The sequence below is a fragment of the Pagrus pagrus genome, assembly GCF_965226575.1.
Source record: "Pagrus pagrus genome assembly, chromosome: 17".
Taxonomy (NCBI): Eukaryota; Metazoa; Chordata; class Actinopteri; order Spariformes; family Sparidae; genus Pagrus; species Pagrus pagrus.
Window position 1 is genome coordinate 24,152,596 of NC_140201.1, and position 12,716 is coordinate 24,165,311.

A 12,716-nucleotide genomic window follows, 5' to 3' on the forward strand; every position below is an offset into this window, starting at 1 on the left:
CTTTAACTCTTAATTTAATTAATTACCTTTGTTAAACTTTGATCAGCGCGTGCGCATCTCCCTCTTTTTGTTGTGGCTTGAGAGCCGGTCGTAACACCGGCACTTTTATATATCATATTAAATATTATATATATATTGTATTCTAACATGATATGTTTACTTTTGCTCCAGTATGACTTTTGGCTTTGTTTTACAATACTGATCCTCTTAAAGGTTCACCCACCACTCTGACTGTCCTCAATACAGCAAAAACACCCAATTCGACTGACAGTCAGACACCGCTGTTACAGGGTGACAGTATAATAAATGACAGTACAGACACTGACTTGAAGAAATGAATGTATTTTGGTGGTTTAGAAGGTTACTTACATTCAGAATTAAGGTCAATTAGCTATTGCTGATGTAAACTGCTTCAATGACAGATAAAAGAGTCAATAACAGATTAGTTAACTTAGTGAATGTGGCTGGTTTGCCAATCTGGAGCTGGATCAAAAACAGATAAGAACTCAACACTAGCCAGTACGCATGCCAGTGTATCCAGCAAGTGAAAACTGTGATGAGTGACAGGTAATCCCAGATGATGAGTAATGATAAACTCAACTGAGGGCTGAAAATGAAATATCAGCGCGCTTGTATAATATTTTTTGGGTAATAGATAGCAGTAATCTAGATATTAGAGGGAAAAGTGTGTGTGCTTCCTGTTCGTGTGTATCAAAAGAAACTGGCAGCACCAATCATGCATCTTTCAAGCCCCACTGAAGGCAAATCTGCCAAAGCAATTACTGTTTCAATTCAATGGCAGCTCATGGTCCACAATAAGCCCCGTACATCTAATTTATCCGGGGTAATTGTCAAAATAATTTTCTCTTTCTCTCTCTGTGTGAAGCCAATCTCTCGTGAAACATGGTGATAGTTGAGGAAATAGACTGGAGATGAAAATGTTTGCAGGACAAAAAAGAAAATCCTCAACATGAATGATATTATTCAGTCTGTTGTGTTGGCTGATTTCTGTCCCAGAGCTGTTGTGCCAACAGAGCTTTTAATTTGGTCTTAAGGGAGAATTATCAAGAATTGCTGTCAATGAGGGGAAGAGTTTAATGCTGATTTCAGATCAAATGATAAAGATTTCAGTCAGACTCAGCGTGTCTGCCCCGACCCCGACCAGAGGCTAATTGTGGCTGTCCCAGCTCTGAAGAGCCACCTACCAGCACCCAGAGGACACTGGCAGCATCCTCTGAGCACTCACACACTGATATCTAGATGAGAAGCTGCAGACAGGCAGGCACACATAAGCTCCATATGGCCCTAATGAATTAAACAGCATTTACTTTCACTGCTTCTGTGCACACAGGCCGGCACATTCCTTATTCATGCTTCAGTCACTTTTTAAATTGCTCGAGGAGTTGCTTTTCAGATGCTTTTAAGCCTGGGAGGCAGTGTTTGATTTTCCCTGCAGAAAGAAACGATTCTTAAAGTTTTTAAAAAGCTTGAATATGAGAGAATCTGACAACTGGACCATTGCAAAAAAATGCAGGAGTACACATTGTATTCTGCATGTAATTAACTTCCCAAAGCAGTTAAGATTAATTCGGCCACTTTGCTTTTGTGATTTTTTTGAGGGTTTTTCATTTAGAAATGGTGCAACATTAACAAGTCCAAGATTTACCAGAGGGAAACAATCGACCCGAAGCCGTCCTGAAAATGCATTACACACATCAGCCCATTCGCTGATAAATAAAGCCTTGTTTATGCAGTAGACTGCTTCCTCTCTTGTAGCGCTGCCAGCATACTACCTCCCAGCTTCTCACTTGCTCGACGCAAATCTAAATTGACTGTCAAGGTTGCTAAAACATAAAAGCAGTGCGTCTGAGCACCAGAAACAAAAGCCTTGTCAGGCATCTGAACGGTTCTCACCCCTCTGAAGTTACTGGTGGCCTGAAAGTAGATGAGGTAGTTCTTGGTGGGGTCCAAAGGGCTGTTCCAGTAGCCGTTGTAGGTGTGGTTGTCACCCACGGTGAAGGGGGTGGCCTCTGGCAGACTGCTGGGAGCCAGCTCAGCTGTGTAGTAATGTGGGGCCCCTTTGGCCTGCGCCTCATTGTGGGAGTTCGGTGTCGGGAAACAGTCGACGGCACCCAGCTCCCTCCGCCTCACCTGACGGGAACCATCCTCTTCCACCACCACCACCTGGTAGGCACTGGAGGAGGACAGTATGGTGCTTAGGACTCCAAAATAATGCAAAATACATCATCGCGTATGTACATGTCTTCAGACTGTACAGTCAAAAGGATTAATAAAGTCGTCTAAGTCTAAAGTTCCAGCTTCTGAAAACTTCTCAATATTTTCTGGTTTCTTTCCTCAGTAGCTTGTGGGTCGAGGTTGAAACTGGAGTAAAATATTCTAAATAATTAAAGGAATGACAGTCAAAACAGTCAAGACAACAAACAATTAACATCTGAGTTACATGAAACCAGAATTTCCCCTTCAAATAGTGTAGTTGAAATCTTCTGATGGAAAAAAAGATAATCAGACGTGTGCCTCTGTTTAATGCAGAATACCAAATACATTTCATAAAAACTGCTGAAATGTGGGAAAACATGTAAAAAGGCATCAGTGGAAGGCAGCAGACTGCTGATTGAAGTTAGCTATCTGGCTAATGGCAGCTACAGTTAGCAGCAGTCAGCTGTCACTCTGGTGATAACCTGCTTCCTTTTTTTTTTACTTTTAAACACTAATTTTTAATTGTCATTAAAAACTTTTTTTTAAAAGTCTTAAGTCAATAACATCCTTACAAGGAGTGAGCCATCTCGCTTCTTTCCCGTCTCTGCTGAGAGTTGTTCATGTGCAGCACAGATCTTGTACTGTCACAGAGGCCAGGGGCGATGTCGCAGTGGTTAGGCTGGTTCTTATATCTGTTACTTCAGCCTGTCTTATAAACTGAACAATGTTTGAGCACTGCTTGACCGAGACGGATGAAAAACTATTCACACACATCGTTTGGACTGTGCGTCATAGCAACGCTCCGGAAAAAGGGGCAAAACTAGCATGTCCACCCGGGTGTCATGTATCCATCAGTGTCGAACGGAGCCGGAGCTGATAAACACTCATGACTGCTGCAGAGTCATCTGACCTGGGAGTGAAAGCCTCATGTACTCTTTCACACTGAAGACAAAAGCCAGATGTTAGTGGGGTTTGTTGTCCAATGTGAAAGAGGTTTCACAGTAAAAAATGTAATTTATAATAAAGTGTATACACAACAGTATCTAAATAAATCATATACAATTTCAACAGCCTTCTTTTTTAAGCTCCTCAAACAATGTTTATTGGTCGAGTCATTTTATGCTCTGTCATATGTATTACTGTAACTAAATTCCGTCTTCAAAATGCAAAATTCATTTAAAATTTTCAAAGATGTACTGTGTGTCTATCTTGCCAATAGCAATGTCAATAGCTCTCCAGAGGAATCAATATTCATGGCCACCTTTAGAGAGTTTGTTGTCTGTCTTTGACCGAGGCTTGCCTCGCAGATATGTTTGACCCAGAGGAGTTTATTCTTTTAGGAACGATTGGACTTTCTCTTTCACTTTTTCTTAAAGCCTGGTGCCTCAATTTTTTCTTCACCAGGATTCCTGACTGAAATTGGAGTGTGGCTCTCGTTACTGTGACACGGCTGTCAACCAGTCAACATATGATTGGTTGGTATGTGCCGTCATTCCAAAACAGTCTGACATGGTGAGTCAGGTTTCAGGAGAGAGAGAGAGAGAGAGAGAGAGAGAGAGAGAGAGAGAGAGAGAGAGAGAGAGAGTGATGTTGTTTTTCTCTTCTCTTCTTCTTTCAATACTGCCTCACTCAGGACAGGATCAGATGTGACCCAGGCCAGATGGAGGAGTAGATCCCCCTACAAAACTTTAATAAAAAACCCAAATTCTTCATGTATGTTCTTAAAATGGCATCTGCCATGCATCAAGCCTCCAGAAGCATTTGCTCAGGAGAGCTCTTTTTGACTGCAGCTATAAATATCACAGTGCGGATGAGCACTGAATGAATGCTGGCGTAGGAGTGAACAGTGTATTAGTTGTACCTGACAGGAGCCCCTCTTGCCAGCGCAGGTCGCAGCAGCACAGTGATGGTGCTCTCCGACTCACTCAGCGGAGAGGGGATGTCTTCATAGTCAAAGACCGGAGCTGAGAGAAGAAATGAAGTGGGAAAGTCACACAGGAGGGTTAAGGCAGAGTCAGAAGAAAGTTGAAATACTGTGGAGGACAACCTGAATCATTTTGAGTGCTTCATTTTTGCATTTCATAAGAAGGATCAAATATGGGTTGTTTATTCAAGAGTTTAAAAAGACACGTAGCTGCACTTCTGCCTGCATATTTTAGTATTTCATCCACCCTTACATAGCAAAGATAGAGTGTGCTATCTTTATTCATTACCCGCACTTGTCCCCTGTGTACTACAGTGTGTGGAGGCCTCCCACACAGTGCCACTGACTGATGATGACTCGAAACAGCAGCCAACTACAGAGAAAACAAGAGGCCCTTATAATATAATTAGGACAGATCTCAAAGCTGCACAACCTCAGCAAAGCTCTGGGGACAATCAGGTTGAGTGTTCCCATCTCTGTTTACTACAGGGAGAGAATTAACTGGAGTATGTAGTGAAGCAAATGGCTACCCTGGTACGACAGATAAGCTGAAACAAAAAAGGCTCCAGAAGGGGAGGGGGAAACGTTTCTGCGTCTGAGGCATTAACGCTTGTTGTAAAAATCAGCTTGTGTAACCTGTCATCCCGAAAACACACACACACTCGTGCTTGCACACAACAGCTGAGGTCTGCAGTACACGCAGCGGTGTCGAGGATTGTTGCAGCCAGACTGTGTTAGGTGGTTAAATCCAGCATGAATTATGAAAAGACTAATAGTGCAACATTACACTCTCATGCTCGCTACAAAAATGGTGCAGGAGCTGGTTTCCCCACTGGGCTTTTTTTTGACAGCGCAGCCAGGAGAGAGCATGTGGTACTGGAGGTTGAATTGTATACCTTGACAGCTGTGAGCCCACAGAGGCTAAACCAGATGGAACAGGTACAGATAATAAGGAGGGATGGAGAACAGGCTGCACTGTTTACAGTGTGGGCTTTTACGACAAATAAAGGACTTAAGATAAATCTTTCTGTTGAAATTCCTGCTGTTTAGATCAACTCAGGCCCATTTTTATTGACATGTTTCAAGAAATAAAACTTTAATCATCTGGTAACAGTCAACCGAGCTCCATGTTTTGCATCAGCAGTATCATGTATAGCCAAGTACAGCAACTTCTAACGCACCTGTGCAGCTCTGCACCAGCAGCGTTGAGCATTCTGATATGACACCCTAATCAGCAGGGTGACATCATTATAATACAAGTGGTTTATACCACCTGATCCATACAGAGCGGGTGGCATCGAGACAAAAAACAAAACTAGCAAACAAAACTAAAAAACTTTAGCCATACAATACTTTCAGCATTTCCTTTCAATATGTTTTGCATTAATATTAGCCAAGGGAGCCTCATTTAGCCACACAAGATTTGAACCCGCTGTGCTTATATAAGGTGTAGTAATATACAACCCAGTATCACAGCAAATTGTCTAATAGACCCACCTGCCCACCGTGTCACTGCTCTCACCTACCTGTTCTCATCCTGTGGTCAAGTCAGCAATAACAAACATGCAATGTCTGTTACACTTTCAGAATAAATGCGTGAAAACTAATTGGTTAGGTTTGAAGACAACTTGCTTCCCACAGGACTTGAAGCTTGATCGCCTGGGTAAATGAACAAATCCTCGATCATCCCTGACTGACCTCCTCTCATCACAGACTTTCTGGCTCTTACTACTAATCATCCTTTGCTCTCATCATTGTCGCCCTGTGCAACTTCTTGGGGAATTGATACAATCATCCTTTTACAATCAAAAAACGTTTGCATGCAAAAACTACTTAACTGCACTCTCGAGTTAACACATTTTACACACTAATTATCAGAACACATTGTTATATTCTTAAGGGATGCAAAGATAACACAATAAGTTTGCATGCACACTGAATATAATACAGGTCATGTAAAAAGTGCATTTAACTTGGCTATTCCAAAGTACTTTTTTAACAAATGAAAGAGGGAGACTGTGTTTGTTAATTAGAGTATGCACTGCTGCAGGTAAACAGGAATATGAGCGCAATATTCATTTTCACTAGGCATGTAAACAGTTTAGTAGGCATCAGGGCTTAATTTGTGCATGATCCTGCTGGAACAGGATCCAGGACCACAACAGATTGGGACCTAAATCTATTTAATAGGATCCTGCACCCCCTTGGTCACTATCAAATAAATGTTGTATTATATGTAATGTTCTCTATCCTGTCCAGGACCAATGTAGTGATGGCAGTAAAGCACACTGAAGCAATGTTAATGCCAACAATATTGTTTAATTCTATGTTCTGTTGATCTGTGTTAATAAAGAGACAATGTTTGTGTTTTTTCATGGTTAAAAAATGAATGTCACTACTTCTGACTTGGCTTCTGAGACACAAACATTCAAAATTGACATGGCGACTAAGTATGCTTGACAGATTAATGTAAACATGGGATGTTTGAGACATCTGAACAACAGAAAAAATGCTTTAAATAGCAGCCCTTCCCTTTCCCCTGGCAGCATCAAGTGGTTGATACTGATGTATATCCAGAAATAAGCAAAAAGGAGAACGTGATATATGGTGACCTGTTTGAGAAGCCTACTTTCACTATTTAAGCATGAATTCCTGGACAAAAAAAATAAAAATAGTCCACACTCTCTAATAACTCCCAGTAATTTCTACTGGGAAAACATCACAATAGCATTTGATGTTTCATCTCAGTAAACACAATTAGTGAAACAGCTCACAGATACCCATTTGTAGATGAGAGTGTACCACATTCCCTACAGGCACATTTTCCAGACTGATCTCAAGATCCATACCGGCAACCTTTTCACTGACAAACACTGCTGCTCTAATTTCTCAGCTGCTGCGTCGCCTTTGAATGATAAACACAGACTCAGTTTGTGGTGATGTCGGCTGAACAAAGCTGTTTTCACCGAAACCATTCAAATGGAACATTTGTAGTTAGCTGTAATTCAGGTCCGCTGTTATTTCATCAAACGGAGAAAATGCATGTCTGAAAGCTGTTTGGCTGAGAGAAAATGAAGATAATTTGTATAAAGTAAAAGTATATGTGTAATTCAATCAAAAGCTCTTCAAAAGAGCGGTATTACAAGTCATTTCTTAGGCTTCTTTGCTATCGTCTTGCAAATGCTTTGAGTAGAAACACTTTTTGCTTGGAAAAATAAAGTTTTTTTCCTTTAAAGTGGCATAATCACAATGTATGAATTTTGCACTATTGGGATACATTATACATGTACAAGTACATCCTATAATTATTGGAGTTTGCTATTCAAGACCTTACCCAAACATACCTTACATACTCCCATGCACACACACACACAGACCTGTAAATCTATATTTGTGAGGACCTTATTGATATAATGCATTGAATAGCCCCTGACCCTAACCTTAACTATAAGGACTAAATGCCTAACTCTAACCTTTTCCATAACCCTATCCTACATTTAATTTTAACCTAACCCATAAAAAAACTAAGTCTTAACCTTCAAAATTAAATTGTGAAGATCCAAAATGTCCTCACTTTCCAAAAAGTTCTTTACATTGTTGGTTAAGAATTGGTAACGGTCCTCACTTTGCATGTACACACACACACACACACACACACACTACTACGACTGAACACAGCACAACATGTACATCAGTCAGCACCGGAGCCTCACCAGAGATGTTGGTGGTGATCTCAGTGAGTGCCGTCTGGCCAAAGCCCTTAGCGGTTCGGGCCCTTACTGACACCAGGTAGGTGGTTCCAGGGTGCAGGCCAGAGAACATGTGGTACGTCTCGTTCCTCAGCTTGGACACTGTGCGGCGAGGACCTGGCACATTAATGCCTGGGTCTGATGACTCGATACTCTGATAGCTGATCTGGAAGCAGGGAAAAAAATGCCATTGGATTAAAACAAGAGTTTACATGCTAGCACCTCTTAGACACAATGATGTTTTTTAAGTGCTAGTGACAGCATGGTAACATGCGATGTTAAGCAGGTAAAATGTTTACTATGTAATGTTTACCAAGATCTTTGTTAGCATGTTTTTATGCTAACGTTTGCTAATTAGCACTAAACACAGAGTACAGTTCAAGCCAATCTGTATGACTTGGACATATTTAAATGATGATCTGATGATGGTGCTTTAGGGGATCCACTTTATTACAATCCATCCATGGGAACATGGCTGTCTGTGTATAATTTCATGGCAAACCAACAAATAGATGCTGAGATATTTCAGTCTGGATTTAAGTGGTGGCCAACATCGCCATCTCTGTAGCTCTGGTAAAAAGGAACTATGACCCATTAAGAGCTTTTAAATTTTGGGAAATTATCAAACTTTCAAAAATGTCAGTTATATTTTTGCTTTTTTTTCCAAGCTCACTTCAGCATGTGTTCAAATGAGGTCATAGTCAGTACTTCCCAGCTTAGCATTGTTAGGTCAGAACAAATCTTACTGTATAAGCCTGCAGACTATTTGTAATATGAGTCACAGTTTATTTATCACACTGCCTGAAAGATTAAATTTAGATTTCATTTTATTTAAAGGCTTTCTCATGAGAAGCGTCTCTCAATTAATCTTTGGACTTCTGCAAAAAGATGTCGTCTCACAGCGCAGATCCAATAAATCTTATGCAGCAGTTAGCCGCTGATAATCAGACTCAGGTATATTCTGTGTCACATCCTCGTTCTACGCCACCATTGGCCTGATTTTCCACAGTTTTCTGGATTAGTTGATAAAGTAAAGCCAGAGAAAAAAATATCAAGTGCTGGAGATGACAAGTATGAATGAAGACCAACGTGATGTTATTGCTTTTTTATTGCAATATGATAAATGTGTTTAAGTCTGTAAAACATGTTCCCGTCAAAATTGGACAAATGCATGCTGGAATAGTCTTCAGCCACCCATAACCCTGAACAGTATGAGCAGTAAACAGATGAATAAATGGATGAATGGTCCAGAGCAATGTGAAATATTTGTTATTGATTAACTACAGGACATAAATCAAGGGGGACAAGATGATTGCTCTTGCCTCGTTTAGTATTTTAACTCTTCCTTCTTCAATGATGTAACACAGTCGTTAAATTTCATAAGATGAGCCCAAGCCCTTTATGTGATGTTGACACAGTCATATATATTGACATGACTGATTTAAGCTCAACATAAATGTGTTGAGATGCAAATGTCTCTGCTAATAAATAATGTTTTAAGTTTTTGAATGAAAATGTGGCAGGCATATGGTTTGTCTGGTCAGCTAAGAAACACAGCGGAGCCTTTGTCACAGGGATGTTCCAAATGTAATGTCGTAACACTAAAACTATACAGTCGTTATTGTTTTTTCCTGAGGTTTTGTCGGGGTAGACAACCAAAGGACACCAATGAAACTACTCACAAAAGCAAATGTAAGTGTGTGGAACTTGAGGCTTGATGTACACACATGCTACTATTATTTACTATATTCTTTAGAGGTAGCGCGATTGCATACAAAGTCAACGGAGAGATGATTAGTTGTAAATTATCCAATAACGGCACAAATTAATGTGGAAATGTTTCAACTGGAGTGACAATTTGGAGTTATTCAGACGGCACTAAAAGTCTAGCAGTCAAATTTGCGGCAATGACGCAAGGTGAAAATTTGCTTTGCTCTCTGTGTGAACATATCACACAGTGTTGGCACATGAGTGTTGGCACATGGGAGAACGTCTGTGTTGACATTTAGATAAAAAGCTGTTGTAGTCTTGTTTTGGCGGGGTTGGGGGAGTATAAATAAGAAAATAAATGAGTGAATAAATAATAATGATTTATTTACCAGTAATTCATTTATATTTTATTTTTGTTAAACATTTTGGAGCAAAACACATTAATTGATATGAACATTTATCATATCATGGACATAATAAGCGTGTCTGTGTTTGTATTTGTATGAATTTATGTGTGTGTTGCTGTTGCCTGTACTGTAAGTATGTATGAGTATGCATTTGTGTCGTCATTGGGTGCACTGAAAATGACTTGTTGTCATTTTATGTGGCCAACTTGGCAGCCTCTTAGATTGAGTGTATCTGTGAGTACCCTTCTGTTCCTCAGCATGCCTGTGCCATTGGGAGCTAATGTTGGCTCGCGTCATTTTCGCCACTGTGCCCTATATTCAAATGACTGTTCAGGCTATGTAAAAAAGCATGGTCACTATCCTGGTGAATAGCACTTATAAATGGAAACTTTTCAATTCGACTCTGCTTAAAGTTGCAGGTGAATTTAGATTTTTAGGGGAAATGCCATCCTGCCTTGACATTTTGACAACAGCTGACATTAAGTTAGCTGGCCTGTCTGACTTTTGAATTGGGTCGTGGGTTGCCAGGTTGATAGATTGATTGACAGATGGGTTGGAATTGTAAATAGTGTCTGGATTGTGTGTGTAGATAGGGTTAGACGAGCTGACAACTTGGGTGACTATAATAAAGTTTGAAGACCAGGCGCATTGCAGTAGCTGCCCGAGAGAAACAACACAACAGGAGGACACTGGGAGATGGCCCTGAAATTCCAGAGGAAACCCAGGTCTGACTGGATCCCTGCCCAATTATAGTCGTAAATGCTAGCTTGAAGACTTGTTTTCTAGGGATAGCTTGTGTTCCAATGACAACACTACCCATGCAGCAAAACAAAGATCATTAATAACAATTTAAAACAGGAAATTATACGTTTTTTTCACTGGACTCAATGGAAAAAGAAAAGGTAATATGTTACTGTGGTGCTTTGTATGCACTCGTGTTACAAAAATAAGAAACTTTTTATCATATATAGTTTTTAATGGCTGTGTTAGGACAAACCAGGTGCAGTGCCATATATGTTGTAACAAGCGTGACTGGAAACAAGCAGATATTGGCCAGTATTTAGTTGGTAATGGACGCTGGTAATGGATTCTGCCTCAGAAATCCACTTTTGTACATCCAGAGCAGTAGTAGTTTGGAGGTGAGGGGAAAGGGTACCTCATCTGTATGCGGAGTAAGGTTACAGCAGCACTCTGCCTTTTTCCTCACTTTCCAAGCCTGCGAATGGGAACTAGTTTCTTTTCACATCAGGTAACCATGTGTTAAGCCATAGTGGTCTTCATATTTACTAGCAGAAAAGCCCAAACTGCAAAGGTCTATGGGTTGATATGGGGCCATCAATAATTAATTAGAAACATTAGAAGTTGCCCCCTTGTGGAGGCATCTCTTAGGCAAATAAGTAATTAGAGTGGTTGTCCCCCATGTAATTACAGCCTGAAGTCTGTGCCTCAGCTTCATTACCATATGAACATGTACAGTAAAGCCCATGAACTGTGAAAAGTGGGTCCTCCCCACTCTAGTGGCTCAGACTCATGTGCGCTACCAACGTTTGGGCAAGAAACAAAAAAAAAAACAAGCCTGGGGGAAATCAAAGAGGTGGAGCGGTGCAGTGTTTAAAGTGAGCAGAGGAGACTATTCCTTCGTTTGAATCATTGTACTGAGGGAGGATGAGTAAAATAGATATTGGCAAGGGGAAAATAACATCCTACACCTGGAGAGGATTAGTGTGAGATGTGAAGGCAGCCGTATCCCTGTGAATCGTGGATTTCTTTGCATGACTAACAAGGTATCCTACCTCGTACTGCGTGATGAGACCGTTGGGCTCCACCGGCTCCTCCCACTTGAGGAAGATCATGTCATCGAGCGGGGTGAAGGTCAGGGACTCCGGAGCGATGCCACCAGGAACTACAGCAGGGGAGAAAAACAAGCTTCTCTGAAACAAACACTCTGCTCGGGTCTCAAGTTAATGGACTCTTGTGCAGGCACCAGGGGGTAAAAACACCTTTGACAGAGCGAAAAAGGCACAGAGCCAGGGAGGGATGGAGCAGGACGAGAAAGAGGGATCAGAGAGACAGAGCAGGAGGGAAGTGATGAAAGGAAACTGTGGACCGGCTCGCTCTCACCCCTCAGGATGAATTGAGATTCTGGCTTCTACTGTCTGATAACAGAGCACCGTGTCCTGGAGGATGACAGTCGATTTTTCTTCTTTAGCACCTTACTGACAGAAAAACAGCAAAGTAATCCAACCCGTGAGCTGCCTGAGTACTTCTCTGCATTTTTCTGATATAATGACATGCATCTGCTTAAAGGAGTGCACCTACTTTTTTGGTCTTAAGTGCTGGACACAAGTAATATGTAAATATAAAATAGATTGCTCTGGCTCTGGTGCAATATGGCAGTTGGGGATGCAACAATTGGTCAATCATTGGTAGCGGTCAATATTCATCTTGCTGACTGCTATCAGCTTCTTTGCATTACGATGGCATTTACTGATGAAAGTGGCCGATTTCTATCTGATGTAACACATTTTTTGCACCGGCTCATTCATGAGCTACTGGCTTATGACATTGCTGCCATCAGTTTGTAAGACTGTGTAAGTACAGAAAAATTCCTATCATTGTAAAGCGGAATAAAAAAGCCTTTCAAGCCCTTTAAAAAACTTTTTTCATGTGAAAGAAGGTTATATTAAAGGTTCTTTCCGAAATACTTTG

At 40.9% G+C, this 12,716-nt stretch overlaps 1 protein-coding gene across 6 annotated transcripts in view; it reads right to left on the reverse strand.

The window, feature by feature from the left end:
• ptprua (protein tyrosine phosphatase receptor type Ua) overlaps positions 1–12,716 on the reverse strand; it is a 207,308-nt gene that overhangs the window by 57,468 nt on the left and 137,124 nt on the right. For all 6 annotated transcript variants that reach the window (XM_084379442.1, XM_084379441.1, XM_084379440.1 and 3 more), the window contains exons 9-12: positions 11,801–11,910; positions 7,855–8,056; positions 4,079–4,181; positions 1,915–2,194 (exon numbers count right to left, since the gene is read on the reverse strand). In XM_084379442.1, the coding sequence (XP_084235568.1) occupies positions 1,915–2,194; positions 4,079–4,181; positions 7,855–8,056; positions 11,801–11,910 (695 nt within the window). The remainder of the gene's footprint in view (positions 1–1,914; positions 2,195–4,078; positions 4,182–7,854; positions 8,057–11,800; positions 11,911–12,716) is intronic.